We start from the raw sequence: 17,589 nt of genomic DNA, 5'->3' as shown, positions 1-17,589 counted from the left end.
AAGGGAAAGACGGCCTTCTACAGAGATGGTCGGGTTGTGATTGTAGAGCGGCGCTCCACATGACGATGCTAGACCCATGGGACCACCCTCATAGTTGCCACTTGGAATTGTAATGGATCTATGCGACTTGATGTGGGCGCCTTTGAGGATAGTTTTAGGGGAAGAGACATCATCTTCTACTCTGAGACACATCAAGCCCCTAGGCAGTCTATGCCTCACATTAGTGGATATAGATGGGAGACTGCCTATGGACAGGAGACACGATCAGAGCGCAGAGGGCGAGGATCAGGACTCAGGAGGAGTGGCAGTGTTATTCAGGGAGGAGTTGCAGCCATTGATACATATAGCCCGCAAAGATGAGCAAGCTAGGTACATGTGGGTGAGACTGAGAGCAGAGACAGACAGATATCTTTACATTGCTATTTGCTACTTTCCCCCGAGCACGTCAGTGTATGCACCACCCAGAGGACAGTCCCCTTTCTCTATTTTGGATGATGACATATGGGAGTTCTCTAGAGATGGTGACATCATCATTCTAGGGGATTTCAACGCTAGGACTGCCCATCATCAGACAGTATTTTATGATACTTCAGAGGAGATGCTGAGAGAGTTGGATGCTGCAGAGACATGCCTATCCAGACTATCACAAGGTGAAGAACACACTGAGTATGGACGACACTTGATAGACATGGGGATGGCACATGGATTGGCCATCTTGAATGGCCTACAGAGATTTCCCGCTTCAGGGGGTTTTACATGCTTTCCACACACACATGGAGCCAGCACAGTGGATTATGTCATGGCACAGCCGAGCCTCATCTCTAGTATCCAGGATCTCACGGTTGGACCCAGACCTGTTGGTGTGGCAGTGGATCATGCTCTTGTGTCAATGACCATCTCTTTTCAGTTTAGTGTAGCACACAGGCTACGGACAGCAGCCCCTACTCGCTACACCTTCACGCGGGAGACAGACTCTGTATACATAGATGGGATCTACAGACGCCTATGCATAGAGGAGCCAGGGCGACCTCTCGAGGAGCTTACTACTATATTGACACAGACACTACATGATGCAGCAGCAGAGGCATACCCACATACCCAGCCTGAGCAGAGACGCCGTTCGGGGAGCATGCCCCAGAACAGTTGGTATGATGAGGAATGCCGGGACACTAGAGCTAGACTTCAGAGGGAGGTGCTTTTGGGGGACATCACTCACAGATAGTCACAGATTGACTTCCGACGCCTAGTGCGACGAAAGAAGAGGGCATTTTTGGCTCGGCTAGAGCAGGATCTATATCAGTTGTTCTTGAGTCAGGACTCACGTGAGGCATGGCGCCTCTTTCAGGAGCACTCTCCCCCCCCCCACCATCACTTCTACAGAGGACTGGGGCCAGTACGCATCATCTCTATACACAGTTCCTGAGCAGCCCCCCCTTCTCGCCCCTCCCGATCCATGCCCACACACATGTGCTTTTTTCACCGCGGAGATGGTGAGGAAGGCCATTGACAGGATGGGGACTGGGAGAGCATACGATCATGATGGTTTAGTGGCTAAGCATTTCACGCATGCCAGAGATCTACTAGCAGAGCTTCTAGCAGTGATGTTTAACCGTGCCATGTGTGAGGGCTTGCCGGATACTTGGAGCCTATCTACTATTGTACCTATCTTCAAGTCGGGAGACCCTATGGAGCCTGGGAATTATCGCACTATCATGATTGGACACACATTGGTACGGTTGTACGCATCTATTCTTGAGCAGCAACTGAGTAGATGGGCAAAGAGGGAGGGGATACGCGCAGCCAGGCAGGCAGGGTTCAGGAGGGGTTTTTCTACTCTTGACCATATCTTGACACTCAGAGCCATCATTGAGGAGGGTAGATCGCGTGGGAGACGGATCTATTGTAGCTTTGTGGATTTCCGCAAAGCTTTTGACACAGTGCCTAGAGCTAGATTGATGCGCAGATTACAGCAGATGGGAGTACCCACAGAGCTCATTTGGGGGGTCATGGCATTATACAGGTCAGTAGTGGGGCAGGTACGCACCTCAGAGGGTCTATCCACACCGATTCACTCCACTATTGGGGTGAAGCAGGGCTGCCCGCTCTCTCCTACTCTATTTGGTATGTATGTGGATGAGGTTTCTGACTACATTGAGAGAGATGGTGATAGAGGTGCACAGCTGGCAGGGACATGGATTCCATTATTGTTATATGCTGATGATATTGTGTTAATCTCCGACTCTCCGAAGGGGATGCAACGTCACTTGGATGCTTTGTATACGTTTGCTCAGGAAAGTGGTTTGTCCGTCAACCTTGGTAAAACCAAGGTCATCATATTTAATACCACCCCACAGTGGATCAGGAGGTCAGCGCCAGCATTCACATACGGCCAGGAGACTGTGGAATATACAGAGGCGTACACTTACCTCGGAGTGGTTTTTAGTGGGCCAGCATTTTCATTGAGGAGGGCAGCAGAGACTAGACTGACCAGAGCCCATGCAGCATTGGGTAGATTGGAAAGGATGTGTTCACAGGTTCAGTTTCAGGAGCCTCGAACGAAGCTCTGGCTCTTTGACACTCTGGTGGCTTCTGCATTGCTTTATGGAGCTGAGATTTGGGGACCTTCATTAGATCATCACGGGAGGACAGGCCGCAGTGATGGATGGGGGGACATGGAGAAGCCTCTGGTCTCTATGATCTCGTGGCTCATTAGAGCCAAGGCCTCAGTACCACGTGCTATTGTTCGAGCAGAGCTAGCTGCCCCCCCACTAGTGGTTGAGGCGCTCACCAGATCGGTCTCCTTCATACACCGCATGTGGGAAATTCCCAGAGACAGATATGCCCGCCTTGCACTTGAGTCCTCTCGACAGTTAGCCATGCAGGGAGATACAGCATGCTGGTATGGGGAGATGACATCATGGTTTCAGGCGCATGGGTTCAACATAGACAGATTGCCTCCCTTCCAGTACTCACTGGATGCACCCTCTCTGACTCTTACACAGTCCGAGATCACCAGGCTCATCTGCCAGGACTTGACTCAGCTAGACACCAGGAGGACATGGATACAACCAGCACAGGAGCTGGGCACGAAGATGGCTTTCTACAGAGAGCATCTCCTCCAGCTTACGGTTGATGGTTTTGTGACGAGGCCCAGATCCATGGACACCCACTTGTCTCATGGGATACGATGTGCTATCGGCCAGATACGTACATCTTCACACCAGCTGCGGATCGAGACTGGGAGATACATCGGAGTACCAGCAGAGGCTAGGACATGCCCCCTGTATGACATCGAGCCTAAGACAGAGTTGCACTACACATGCCACTGCCCCGTCTACTACGAGATACGAGGCCGCTTCCATTGCTTGTTCAAAGAGGGCTTTGGACCATTCTCCAGAGTCATGCAGTACGAGGATCAGAGATGCTTGGGTTTGTTTTTGCTCGAGCTACGCAGACACAGAGAGAGCCTGATGAGAGGAGAGGTGCTACCGAAGACGCGGGCTGGCTACCAATTCAGTGGACACCTGGACTTCGATAGGATCTCCAAACACAAACTTGCCATGCCACATACGCTTACAAGGCAACTATGGAGAAGAGAGATTGATGAGGAAAAAAGAGACTGGGCATCTCATTGAGAGAGAGAGAGAGAGAGAGAGAGAGATCTAGGAAAGGCTCTTCATGCCTATACAAAGCTGCATATACGAGTACCCAAGGGTGGTCCGGAATAGATGTGGCATGTCTTTGATGGGTAGACCCTTGGTACAACCTATTGCTACTGCTATTGCCATTTGCAGCTTTGCTCCTGCACACGAGACCTCTGGCAACACACGGGAACCAACCTAGCATGCACGCGGAGCAGCAAGATGTCACGTGCACACGCCCACGTGGACATGCTTCATCGACTTTAACAGCCAGTTTTCCCCTTCTTCTAGAATCCTAGAAGAATACGTATCGGAAATTTTGTGAATCTGTTTGCAAGACCTGCATGTCCGAACGAGTCCATTAGATTAGGTTTTCCAATTTTGAACCCTCTTGCATAAATGGTTGTACATGCGTTTTGATAGATGTTATTACACTACGGTGGGCATCTGGTATGATGTGCATGTAGTTTTAGGTTAGAGGAATCCAACAAGCCATTCCCCGTGCCAATCAGATTCCGAGGTGGGCAGCTATGCGACAGTCACCCAAAAACTGACCCCCTGGCCAAACTTATGTATAAATCATTTTTATGATTTATTTTGTTGGGTCTAGTGGACAATTTGCCCTACCTAAGCCTTAGTAAATTCACAAGTCCAATTTCAGCCCTATAACAGGAACCCTCAGTCTAGCACTTGATCTCAGATTTGCAGAGCGCTAGCAAAGGGAGCAAGGCAGCCCAGCGTTTTGCAGATTTCAGTGTCAGCAATTTCAGATCAGCACCAGCGTTTTAGATCAGCAGCAGTGTTTTCAGATCAGCAGCCAGCGTTTTCAGATTTCAGCCCCTTTCCGTTGTTGGAAACGGCTTGATCTGCCTTCACAATCAACCCGTTGTGGTCCTGACTTCGGCAACCCATCGAGCCTCCCCTCGGCCATTCCCTCGCCAACATCGAGTGCTCGATTGCTGTCCATCATCGGCATTGTAGAGATCTGTATTTTCAGCCCTTCATTACTCTCACATTGGGAGTGGAAATCAGCCCCAGATCTACCAATCCGTGGCCATCCGCAATCCCACATTGAGAAGGATCCAAAGGTGCATCAAATCAGCCCTAGAGGTGCCTCGCCTTGAGAAGTTACCGTGGCGACATTCCCCGTTCGAGTTAGTAGATTTTGCACTTGAGGTATTGCATGTGTATACATTCCCATCTACGCAATCAAAAGCAAATACCAAATCGGCAACGGTGTGGGGGGGCCCTTGAGAGGGTTGGTATGGACCCCATTGGGTGTCATTCTCCTCCTCTCTCTTTCTCTCCCTCTACACATCTCTACCGCACTCTCTCATTCCCTCTCTTCAGGGAAAAGTAAAAGGAACCATCATTCAAGCTAAAAAGGAATCACTAACGCAAGGAAAAGAAGTAAAGGATTTGTGGAAGTGTAAAACCTAGATCTTCACCGTTTCAATTCCACTACGCATGACACAAGATGAGATCTCCTCCTGGCAATAGGGCTGAACAAGAGGAAGAAGACTTGTCAGCCTCAAGGCAAAAAGGGAAACTGCCCTGGAGAGGCTTTGGTGATAGTGAAGTCACCTTGAAGAAGAAAACCTTCAGGATTATGGATCTGGTACTGTTGCTCCTAGTGCATTGGGGACGTGTTGCACCACAAGAGGAAGAAGACTGTCAGCCTCAAGGCAAAAAAGGAAACTGCCCTCGAGAGGCTTTGGTGATAGTGAAGTCACCTTGAAGAAGAAAAACTTCAGGATTATGGAACTGGTACTGTTGCTAGTGCATAGGGGACGTGTTGCACCACAAGTGAACACTTTCAAGGGCCTAGCTGAACACCCTGAAAATGCAGCACATGCTCTCCCACTCAACTAGCTAGCTGCCCCAAAAATGCAGATGAGGGCTGCCCCAAAGACGCTAGGGTTGCCCTCCTCTCTACCTGGCAAGCTGCCTATAATCCTCTTCAAAGGCTGCCCAATGACGGCTGCCTACTGCATACCCAAAGAGCCCCCCCGCATATATGCCTCACAAAGGCTACCCAATCCCAGCCCCACAAGAAGGGGAAATGGGGCCAAAAAAGAAGAAATGGGAAATAGGGTAGCAGAGGCCACTAGAGCTCAAAGAAAAATAGGCAAGGCTGGGGGAAAATATACCCAGCCAGCAGAAGCCTATATGGCCATAGAGAGAGCCAAAATCCAGGCTGCACATGGCTAGAAATATCCCGACATGAGAAAACCACCTCACTCCAGCCAGCCACAACCACAAAACAGCCCTCACTCCCTATCAACCATCCCTGGGAGACATTGGGACCGACTGGACAAATCCAGAGAGATGCCAAACTCTAATAACTTCCTTGGTAGAGCCCGGAGGTCGTAATCAGTTCTTCGTGAATGCAACAGTGGACGAGTAGAGGATTGTTCATACTTAGGTGGCAGTTTATTAATGATGTGCCATATTTTTCCTTCGTTGTCTATGACCCCCTACAAGTATTTTTATGGATCCTAACCAGCACTCTCAAAGGCCCGCAAAAACTCTCCAACATAGTTGTGACCCTTTCTGACAAATGATGGGGAATGAAGAGTGGCTGCCATGCAAATGCAAAAACCAGACACAATGCCGGCTGCGATCTATTGCCAAAAATGCTAGAGACAGAGAAAGGGAGGCAGCTCCTAATGAAAATTTGCTGTTGTTGCTTCTACTACACTTGTCAAACGATGAACCCCTAAGAGTCCCCTTAATATGAGTTATGAGACCTACACTTTCGAAGCTGCTAGCAAGCCTATTGACTTTTAAAATCCAACTTTTGACGATGGCTTTTGTCATGTTGACTTGTGCCATTGACTTTTGTCAATGTTGCAGACCCAAGTGACATAGTTGTACCTAATAAGACATGCGTCTTGCACACATCATGTTGTTCGATCTTGACACGTACAAGACCACGGATACGCATCTACTGGTTTCACTTATATCACAGATTTCCTGATTGTACCTTATAAAACCATTTAAGCAAAGAGGGTTATGCATGGGTTTCGACTAATCTAATAGAATTGTCAGTTCCTACAAATATAGTGTTGGTACATGTTTCGTTGGGGCCTTTTAGTCTAGTATTTGGCTTTGTACCATGGTAGCATGTTCACATGGCACATCAAGCCCATGTGCACATATAGCCTACCATTGGCAATATTTTGCAACTCCTCTTCGACCACAAGTAGTTCTTCTTCAAGTTTGGATTGTCCTTCTTGGACTTTGGCACTTCCTTCTTGTTAGACTTACACCACTCTGCTGCTTCACAGGTCTAGGGCATGCATGTACGGCTAGTGTGCCTCCGGGCTGGCCACCCATAGCATATGCATATAGGCTGCACTTTTGTCTAGTCAGAGGGGGGCCGATCGCCCCCTTTCCCTCTTCACCATATCTTGTGTTTGGTGTCTACTCTCTCTCTCTCTCTCTCTCTCTCTCTCTCTCTCTCTCTCTCTCTCTCTCTCTCTCTCTCTCTCTCTCTCTCTCTCTCTCTCTCACGCTTCCGCACACGAGCTCTCACATGGTATCAATTGTCAACCTTGAGGCGCTTCTTCCGCATCAAGTCCTCCCTCCCAAGAAGAAGAAGACCAGCCAGCGTTTTCCTTAAACAGCAGCATTTCTGAAATTTGCTTGCAAGAGGGGGTGGCGCCACCTTCTGGACAGCTTCCATCACGACGGAATGCTTTGTGTAAGGTGCAATGGAAGTGAATGTTGAACTTTGCTCAAGATGAGTGCTCCGAATTGTGCTCAAGGGTTCCTTTTAATTACGGAAGGAAGAGCCTTCTGTTCCTTTAGTGAGAGAGTGCAAATGATCACAAACAAAGTGGTAAACACTGTGAATGAAGGTGTTGAGACTGAGAGATAGAGAGAGAAGAATACAACACCAGAATGTTGTCAAACCCTCCTCCGAAGGCCCCACTCTCTATGGCGAGAGCGGTCTACTATTGATTGCACAAATCTCTACAATGCAATGGACTTGCCGACGATGTCGACGACGATGAGGACGACAACAAGACGGGCTGAAATCTAAAAACGCTAAGGGCTGAAATCTGCAAATCTTGTATCTGCTCAATTCTGACTCTATGTCGGTGACGACGATGCGACAACGACGCACTGTAAACGCAAATGCTGAAATCTGCGTTTTCCGGGCTGAATCTGCAACCGTTGGCTGATCTGTCCGTGCGGCGAGGATCTACTGCGGGAAGGTGAGATCTACAAGGTTCAGGGCTTGCGGTATGGAGTCTAGATGCTGAAATTATTATTATCTTATCATTGTACGGGTCTTCTTGTTCTGGTAGTCAGCGGGGGGTTGATCGCCCCCTTTCCCTCTTCACAATATCTTGCGTTTGGTGTCTACTATCTCTCTCTCCCCTCTCCTCTCTCACGCTTTCGCACACGCGCACTCTTACACTTCTTCGGATCTTGAGGATCTTCTATCCTTAAAACAATGTCCACTTCAATCAGGTCATCTTTGTCGCACTCCCAAAGACTATCAATGAGAGTCTAACTCAGATTTGTACATGTAATATACACAAACACTACGTGAGGTTTTGAATGTGCAATCAAGTTGAAAATGTATGATGAGATGTTAGAATGATCAAAGTCGAAACCCCCTAGAATTTAAATCACCTAACTTCCAAACAAGCACTGGTACTGCTATATATTGACTTACCACTGAATATTCTCAACACCTATGGATTGTTAGGTGAACATTGCAACAAATACATGCCAGAGAACATTCGATTCCTTTGGCAAACCATCTATAGAAATGGCCGATATATGGGTCACTATTCAAGATGTGATATGATGTCTTTAGTGATTTGTAGTGAAGCGAACCCAGATTGAGCAAAGAACGTATTGTGTTGGCGCAATTGAGGGAAAGGGAAAAAAATGAAAGAAAAGCAAGGTTCATTTGTGGGACCATGCAGCTCCGCTTCCATGGAGGGAAAGTGAGTAGAGGGATGCAGATTAAGCTTCTTTGAAGGCTGTGTTTATTGATCAGTGGTCAAGGCTTGATAACAAGCTAGCCTAATGCTAGATGTATGCCAGATACTGGTTTAAAGGACCAAAAACTATCTCGTAATGCTAAAAGAGAGTATGCTTGAAGTGATCACAGATGGGAGTTTATAGACTAGAATTGCAGTACTCCAAGTGATCTACAGGCTTGTCTTTACGGCTCGTCGATTGGAGCTACGGTGAGGAAGTTATGCTAGTTTGAAGTTGAGTAGATTGCAGATTCGACCCGGATTGGACAATTGTAGATGAAGGTCTAGAGCTTTAGTGAATGCATGCGCCGAAAGTGCTCATCTTGTGGAGCGTGTCGATCTTTTCAGATCGGCAATCGGAGTTCCGGTTGCCAAGCTATTGGCCGTTAAAGTTTCACCGGGAACCAATTCTGAACCAGTTTGGTCACCTCGGTTTGTGTGCCATCTGAAGGTTTTGCAACCTCATCAGGGTTTGTATATGAAGTATGCGGTATGTGAAGGCCAAGGGATTTTACGGCTTGCCAATCAGACACCGGATTATCAAGGTACTAAAGGTTGAAGTCGACGTCAGTTACCAATGGGGATGCATCAGATGAATTTTACCGGTCTTTGTTGCTCCGGTTGGAGGGCTTGGTAATAACCAAAAGTGGTGGGATCGGCATGGTCTGAAGCCATCTAGCGGGACTTCCATTGTGAATATTATGGCTCAATGATCGGGTTACTGAGTAGGAGCTTGCAGGTAATAAAAGAATAGGGAAAAAGAAGAAGTTTTTTTTTTTCCTTTAAGTTTTGTGGACTTTGGAGGTGTGGAGAGTGGCCACCCATTGAGGTGCCACGGCCCACGTGGCAGTTGAAATCCTACATGGGATTGATGACGAGCACCCTGCCAGGTATATACTGTGCAAATAAACCATCCTCACAAGCAACGAGGTGCCTTGGGAGAGCTTGGAGCTCAATGCCATTGTAAGGTGCAATGGAGGTAAATGTTGAACTTTGCTCAAGATGAGTGCTCCGAACTGTGCTCAAGGTTCCTTTTTACTTAGGGAAGGGTGTCACAAACGGGAGCGCATAACAATATAAAATATACTCAAATAAATAGAATTTATCTCTTAATATTGAAGCCAGAGGATATAGAGAGAAATAGATAGAGAGAGAGATAGAGAAGATCGACATAGTACTGGGGACCAGAAGATGGGCTGGTCCCCCCCCCCTTAAAGAGAATCCTTTATTAGGGAGAATCTTTTTATAAGCACAAGAACCGGAGAAAACCCCTCCGTTCTAATTCTCTGACTCGATGGTCGTTCCTTCCCGTAAGGGAAATCCGAGAGACGAGCTCTCAATCCTTTTTCCGTCTGTACTCGGAGTTGAGACTCCGCAGACAATTTCCGAATTCCGGGAACGGAATTCCCAAGCGTAGGCCAAACCCTTCTCGCTTCTCCTTCGCGATGAAGTACCTGCAAACACACACGCAAACATGCGACAACAATTCGTATGGCGAATCCACAATAGATACCTGTCGCTCTCTCGCGGGAAAGCCACTTCCGTGCTTCGTAGTCTCGCGATCTCTTGCGTTATCTGGCGGCAGAGTCTTCTCTTGCTAACGTTGGTAACTCCTTTTCAGTGAGGGCATGTGGTGCTTTTATAGCTCCTTGACCATGGCATCAATAGCTACTCGCATAGAGATCGCGGCCGTTTTTTTTTTCTTTTTATTTATTTATTTATTGTTCTACCCGAAATAGGGAGAGAGAATTCGCTAGCTGGTTTTGTTGCTTTATTTTCTAAGTGGTTGCCCACTTATTAAGTGGACGGCCGACATATTTTAAAATTGGTCTGAACCTGTCCAAAAACTCAATAAAACCTTATAAGTTTAAAACAATGCTTTTCACAACACTTCCCAGGCATCCCTGGATGCAACCACATGCACAAATGCAATGCAGACATAGATTCCTCGCAGGAAAGCCTTTGCTCTTCACGGAAAACTCGTTAAAATTTTCCGCTTTTTAAGAAAAGCTTCTCAGAACCCATCTTTATTCTTGTGCTTCCGTCTTTACGCGTATTCCTCTTTCCAATTCAGATTTCCTCTCGACTATGGATATCCCCTTTCCGATGCACCCGTCACCCACCTTGTGACGCATCAGGAATACCCATCACCTAGTCCTTTCCTACCGAACTTATGGTACCATCTCCTTCACGATGCTCTATGTCACCCATCCTATGACGCATCAGAGATGTCCGTTCCCGGATAGTCGGATACTTCTTTCCGATGCTTCCTATCACTCATCCGATGTGACGCATCAGAAGTACCCGTTCTTAGTGGCCTTACAGATATTCCCGTTCTCAGTGCTCCCGTCATTACTTTGAATGACGCACTAGGAATACTCTGTACTCGGATGTCTCCAGTGAGAAAAGCCCTCTTACTTAAAATTCCAATAATTCATTTGGAATTATTTTTCCTTGGTGTTCCAAGCGAGAAAACCCTCACTTATAAATCCAATAATTCATTTAGAATTATTTTTCTGTAAGATAAAGCCAATTTAGCAACAAAGGGAGAGCCTTCCATTCTTAAATGAGAGAATGCAATGGACACAAACAAAGTGAATGGACACTGTGAGTGAAGGTGCTGAGACTGAGAGAGAGAGAGAGAGAGAGAGAGAGAAAGAAGAGAATACGACACCGGGAAGTTGTCAAACCCTCCTCCAAGGGCCACGCTCTCTATGGCGAGAGGGGTCTACTTATGATTGCACAAATCTCTACAATGGTTGGACTTGCCGACGATGTCGACGACGATGAGGATGACGACAAGATGGGCTGAAATCTGAAAATGCTAATGGCTGAAATCTGCAAATCTTTATTTGCTGAATTCTGACTCTATGTCGGTGACGATGTCGATGGCGACGATGCAACGATGACGCGCTGAAAACGCAGATGCTGAAATCTGCGTTTTCCGGGCTGAAATTGCAAACTTCGCGGAATCTGACCGTGCGGCAAGGAACTGCTGCGGAAAGGTGAGATCTGCGAGGTTCGGGACTTGTTCTGTTGTGCCTAAAGGTTGAAAACTGAAAATGCTGAAAACTGAAAACGTTGGTCTTCTTGTTGATTTGTCGCGACGGAACTACAAAAACGTTGGTTGTTATGCTGCTCCAAAAACGCTAGGCTGATTTGGTGTCACACGGGAAGAATCTGCTAACGCTAGGACTGATCTGCTGTGTGGGGGAATCTGCTAACGCTAGGGCTGATCTGCTGTCTACTATCGCCGTGAATCTGCAAGTGCAAAAACGTTGGCTGATCTGGTCCAAAAACGCTAGCTTTATGCTATGAAGCAGAAACGCTAGGGATCTGTTGAGAAGTTGCCTGTTGAGCGAGTGCTCCTGTTGCCTCTTCTGCCAGAAAGTGCTAGCGCTAGGTTTGCTTATATACAAACTTAGCAAAATTGCCCTACCTACTTTCCAACAAAAGTCACTTAATAAATAAGTGAAAAATGTCAAAAATAGGGAAAATAGGTCTATGTACTGAAAAAATGCTACTGATGGGTTCTGACTGTAATCTGATGGTCATGCTGTGTGCAACCAGAGGATATGCATCTAATCTAAGTGTCTAGACATGCACGGTCTGCGAACAGACTCACAAAAGTGCCAGATCACTTCCTATTCTAGACTGACTTGACTAAACTGAACCCTGGTCATGCTGTAGCTTGTCCACGGACACAGGGTTGGATGTGTCACGTGACAGCCATGGCCCGGTGGCGCGTAGGCGCTGCTGGTGGCGTGCGTAGTGGTGTTGGCCAATTGTGGCGTTGATGTATGGCCTGCGCTGTGGCGCTATCGTTCGGCAGGCGAAACAGTTGCTGACGTGGCATTCGTGGCGGCCGTTCCTACGCCAACCCTTTTGAAGAGTAAGGGGAGCCCACTAGCGCTAGTGCAAGGGCCTTCCCGTAATGTACAAAGACAATGAGAGAAAGAGTGGAGTCGGCCAAGCCTACAAGAGGCACATTCACATGCAAAAGCTTCTAATTCAAGGGGATAAGTGTCCGGTGCTCATCGCTTACTAAAAATAGCCTAAGGGCTCTATAAAACCCAATTTTTTGGCATTTTTGGGGAGTTCAGATTTTTTTTTCTTGGAAGGCAATCATTGAGGGATTTTTTGAGAACAAGAAGAACAAGAGGAGGAGAGTTCTTGAAGCCATTACGGTGGCAAAAAGAGGGGAACTTCCTTACCGCCATCGAGATCACCGCGAGCTCTCCATCTGCTTCTACTTCTTCTACATAGTTTCATAAATTGTTTCTCTATTACCAATATTCAATAGGGTTAACCTGTTGTAAGGGAGCTTAAACTCCTTAATCTACAGCTAATTTACATTACGGTGCTGTTAACGGTGACGCTTGGGTAAATGTGTGTCATGTCTTGTTCGTGTTAGCAAATCTGTTTATTTTGGTACTTCATTTCGTTTCAAAGCAATTATTAGCCTATTGGGTGGTGTGGTGCTTTTTCCCACAACAAGCAACCCAGTGCTGACCTGGCTTACCTTCGAAGCCTTAATCACCCGACAACGGACTGGGTGCATTAGGGGTCAACTAAGGGTGAACGAGGGCGATCCCGGCTGTCAATCTAGTTGGTAAATTACAGGTGAACTACTCGCCCTAGTTTGCCCTCAATTCACCTATAGTTTAAACATTTGATCCAAAAACCAAGATTTCCTCCAGCCTGTGATGTCTAATCTCAACCATAGACACCCTCCCCCTTTCCAATAGCCTCCATGTTATTTGGAGATGCCATTTTGGGGGCGGGGGGGGGGGGGGGGGGGGGGGGGGGGGCGCTCAGGTGTATAGCCTCTCAATTAGAAGTGTCTGCGGAGCTCATTGCAGCACTATTTAAAAGCCATGGAAGTGTGATGGAAAGAGATGCATCCAATGATTCAAAGACAAAATCCATGCCGCAAAAGTGTTATTACAACAACCTGTCAGTTGGCGCCACCGATGCTAGTACAGATAAACTACAGAGCACAGAAAAATCATGCAGCCAATAGAAGATCAATAAACTAGCAGGGCTACATCACGTCAAAAAAGCAAATTCCAGTGTCTTAGTTAACAAGGACACCATAAGATATTTTTGAACGCATGGATCGGAGAATATGTTATTTATGCAAGTTGGAGATCAACCTGTGTGCGTTAACATGCGCACACCAGTACGTATGTAAATAATGATGTCGAACACAAAGGTTCTGAAGCTTCACCTTGGAAGATCTGAAGCCGTGGCAAAGAACAACCGTGTCTAATGAGCCAGAATTGTCAAAGACTCCAACCAACGACTCGCCCATAGGATTTGAGATAGTGACCCTTTTCTGGGCAGCTTGAGAAACTAGTCCTGCCAGCCAAAACAGAGCACTTTAGCGCAGCGATCGTGTGCAAAACAAGTGTGTCAAGAAGCAAGTAACAGCATTACCTGCGGGGTCGTGAGGAGATGTGGACATCTTGACTCTCGAGACGTAGGAAGCTCGTGTCTTAGGACAAGAGCTAGCGTCGTGGGAAGCTTCAAACGCTCTACAAGGCTGACGAGAAGACAAACCCAACATTGTAGGAGAGTGGCGTAAGCGCGCTAAAACCAACGACTGGCAACGAGCACCAACAAAAATACCCCTGCAATTTCAGCTAGCCAACGACAAAATAACACTTCAAAGGAGAGTGGGCCGTCGAGATGTAATTGACAGAGTTCTCTACAAGCAAGGACCCGGGAGGCTAGCGGCTAGCGGGCAGCTCACGAACACCGCAGCGCGAAGACCACAGATGCGGACATTGGTCGCTATGCAGCAAGCAGGAGATAAATTTTTTTAGGGAAAATTACCAAAATACCCCTCTAATTTGTGGATATACCTCTCAAATTTGAAAAATTCCCAAAATTCCCTTGTATCTTTTTATGTTGGATCTTCAAGATTTTCTTATCTTTATTCTTGTTTGACAATTGAGATCGGCTTTTGAGTGCTTAGCATGTAATTTTTTTGCAAATTACCTCCCAAAAAAAAGGCAATAATGTCAAAAAATAATGAAAGAATTAATCTCCAAAGCCTACATAACCAACTCAAATTTTAGGTTTAGCATCCTGTATGGTAGACAATCACTCTTCTTATGAAAAGCTACAATTTTTTTTGTTTTTTTTTTAAATTTACTCTCACAACCAGGGGTATTTTGGGAAGTTTGGAAAATTTCAAGGGCATTTTGGGAATTTATGACAAATAATGGGGGTGCTTTGGGAATTTTTGAAATTTGAGGGGTATTTTGGAAATTTCCACAAATTAGAGGGATATTTTGGTAATTTTCCCATTTTTTTTATATACCATCTCTTGGACGTTGCCGACAAGCTGTTGATTTAGTTACACGAGAAGCATAAAAAGCCATCCTTCACCAAGTTGAATTTGATCCCTACTTGAGGCACTGCATGCTCGAATGCCTGAGTGTGATTCTTCTCCAACCCTTTTCCAGGGTAAGGTCCTCATTAGGGGGAGCTAGTATGTGCCAACATTTTCTAAAAACTAGTATGCCTTGATTGCCAAGCTTTGGAGGAGAAGGCATGAAGTTGGAGAGTGTTTGAAGGAATACTATTGCAATTAGAGAGAGCTTCCCTTTGATACTTGGATGTTTACGAGGAAATGTCTAACCATTGGGGAAGTGTTCTACTGGCCGGCCAGAACATCCTTGGGGTTGGGATATTCAATATTTTGAGATGGCGTCTTTCTATCACTCGAGAGAACATGACGTATGCCAATCCTGGGGCGAAAGCTTGTTTTATAATGAGGATGGCTTTCTTTGATATCGTAGCTCCTTGAGATTTGTGTCCAGTGATTGCGTACGCGAGTGACAAAGGGAATGTGCTTTTGTAGAACCATTTGCAATTGATTGCTCTTGTAGCATGTTTAATCCTTCGTATTGTCATGGTGATAGCATTACTTCTATAGCAGCAATTTGATCGGTACAGTCGTATGAATAGGAAAGTATACGGCAGGTGGATCCATTCGCAACACCCATAGCCAAGTTAATGTTTTCTGTAATCATACATCTAGCCCCAATTGCAGTATTGTCCATCTCATGGAATGCCTTGTCTTGGAGCCATTCCTGCAAAGCAGCAATGGTTCGTCAAGAGCATTGGTCTTCAATGGAATGGCAACAATATCAGATGCCGAGAAAGACTTTTGCAGAATCAAGTTGTTGTACTTATATACGTCTTCCCTATGAGTACATATCAGTGTAGTAGCGTCATCAATTACTTGCAGGAGTTCAGTTTCATTAATTACACACTGTGACAGCGTTTCTACTATTTGTTGTTCTGTTGGTTGCTTGACACGGATCGTATCCAAGAATTGGACGTAAGTGGGGTCTGCAGCATGGCGAACTGAGAAGGTCATGTTGTGGGGAGTGGCTGCAGCGATGTAAGCTGAGTTTTGTATATTGCAAACATGGCATAATGGCTCCTGGTGATGGCAGACTGGAGGAAGTTGCGCCAAATCCCCAAAAAGCAATATGAGCTTCTGACTGAATGGGTCAAGGAGTGTTCCGTTGGTGATGTTAACTATCTGGCGAACGACCATATTGAAGATTGTCCTCGTTAGCATTGATATCTCGTCTATGATAATGACGTTGGCACCATGTATAGCGACAAATCTTTCATCTGTGGGATGAATTGCTTGTGGGAAATGTTGCTTAGAACAAGGGATCCTGAATTGATAGTGGACTGTGGTTGCAAGGCTGCTAAGGCGAGCGGCCGCTGCTCCAGTTGATGCAGTCAGGATAACGGTCTTATTATTTTTTATGAAGCTTGAGGTGAAGAATTTTATGAGGAATGTTTTTCCACATCCTGGAACACTTGTAATGACATGGAGGCCATTACTCAGGCCTGATATACGATCAAAGATTTCTTGCTGTTGAGAGGTCAAAGCTGCATTGTTGGTCTCAGCCAACTCTTGCAGTAGCTTCAGCATTGTAGCACGACTTTGAGATACTCCTAGTTCAACTATGTCATTCACTGTACAAGTGAGTGGATCTTCACGATTGAGGATGAACTTTTGTTTTATGAGGTTTAAAGTGTGACCTGTATTTTCAGAGACGAGCATATTGCATTGGGTGTGCTCATTTATGTACATCTCCAAGTCTTCATCATGAAGAATGATCCGACGGATTTTGCACTCCAGGAAGTAACAAGAGAGTGTGTTGGTTGGTGATAGAAGTTCCATCTCGTTCCTAAAGGGAAGTTTTTGCAACAAGACATTGAAGAAGAATCCCTCTGTTTGATGGCCAGGATCGTACTCTGTAAATCTGACGAGGCGTTGTTTCTCTATGATGATGTTGTTGTACGCATCACGGAAACTCAATACAGGAGTATGTTCGTGTGGCTTCATAATTTTGTATCTTCTGTGGTAGTCATAGAATGTCATCTTTTCAAAATGAAGGGGCCTTGCACAATATAAATCAATTGGATGCATGACTATAGTCTGGCTACGCGATAGCAACCTTTGCCGTAGTGATGGTGGAGAGGAGTTGATGTATTCAACCCGTTCACTCCTTGTGATGATTGGAATCTTCAAACAGTTGATTGCTGCCTCTGCCGCAGATATTGGCTTTGATAATACAGAGGCTGCAATTAGTTGAAGCTTTACTTTGTCCAAGCCGTGAAGTCCAAGCCTTGCTGCATCGTCTGTGGAGAGGTTCAGTTTTCCAAGGGGTTCTGGTTTCATTGCATATTTGAGAAGGTAATGCGATATAGATGAATTTGTGACTCTTTGAATATTCATGTGTGCCTTCCATAGGAGCAAGATTGTGGGATGGTACGGGACAACATTTCGATGGTCATACCCAAGGTGGTAGTAAAGCCATCTAGCAGTACAGGCATCCATAGTTGAAGTCGTGTTGTACTGTGGTTCAAACGGGAATCCGTATTTGCACACTCTAGCTGATCCCATG

At 46.1% G+C, this 17,589-nt stretch overlaps 2 protein-coding genes across 2 annotated transcripts in view; both read right to left on the bottom strand.

Annotated features, from left to right (window-relative positions):
• The window catches only part of LOC147453670 (uncharacterized), a 45,123-nt gene extending 30,674 nt beyond the window's left edge, over positions 1–14,449 (bottom strand). Inside the window, exons 1-2 of the mRNA XM_086515787.1 lie at positions 14,084–14,449; positions 13,875–14,005 (exon numbers count right to left, since the gene is read on the bottom strand). Of these exons, the coding sequence (XP_086371913.1) occupies positions 13,875–14,005; positions 14,084–14,213 (261 nt within the window). The 5' untranslated portion in view covers positions 14,214–14,449. The remainder of the gene's footprint in view (positions 1–13,874; positions 14,006–14,083) is intronic.
• Positions 14,450–15,683: 1,234 nt separating this feature from the next.
• On the bottom strand, positions 15,684–16,610 carry LOC147453669 (uncharacterized). Its single transcript, XM_086516955.1, has one exon. It carries the CDS (start codon positions 16,608–16,610, stop codon positions 15,684–15,686), a length of 927 nt encoding a protein of 308 aa, XP_086373081.1.
• Positions 16,611–17,589: the final 979 nt, after the last annotated feature.

Source organism: Adiantum capillus-veneris, chromosome 7 (genome assembly GCF_014529385.1).
Source record: "Adiantum capillus-veneris isolate H3 chromosome 7, ASM1452938v2, whole genome shotgun sequence".
Classification (NCBI taxonomy): Eukaryota; Viridiplantae; Streptophyta; class Polypodiopsida; order Polypodiales; family Pteridaceae; genus Adiantum; species Adiantum capillus-veneris.
The sequence above is the reverse complement of the archived record's forward strand: the minus strand, read 5'-3'. Positions and strand labels throughout refer to the sequence as shown.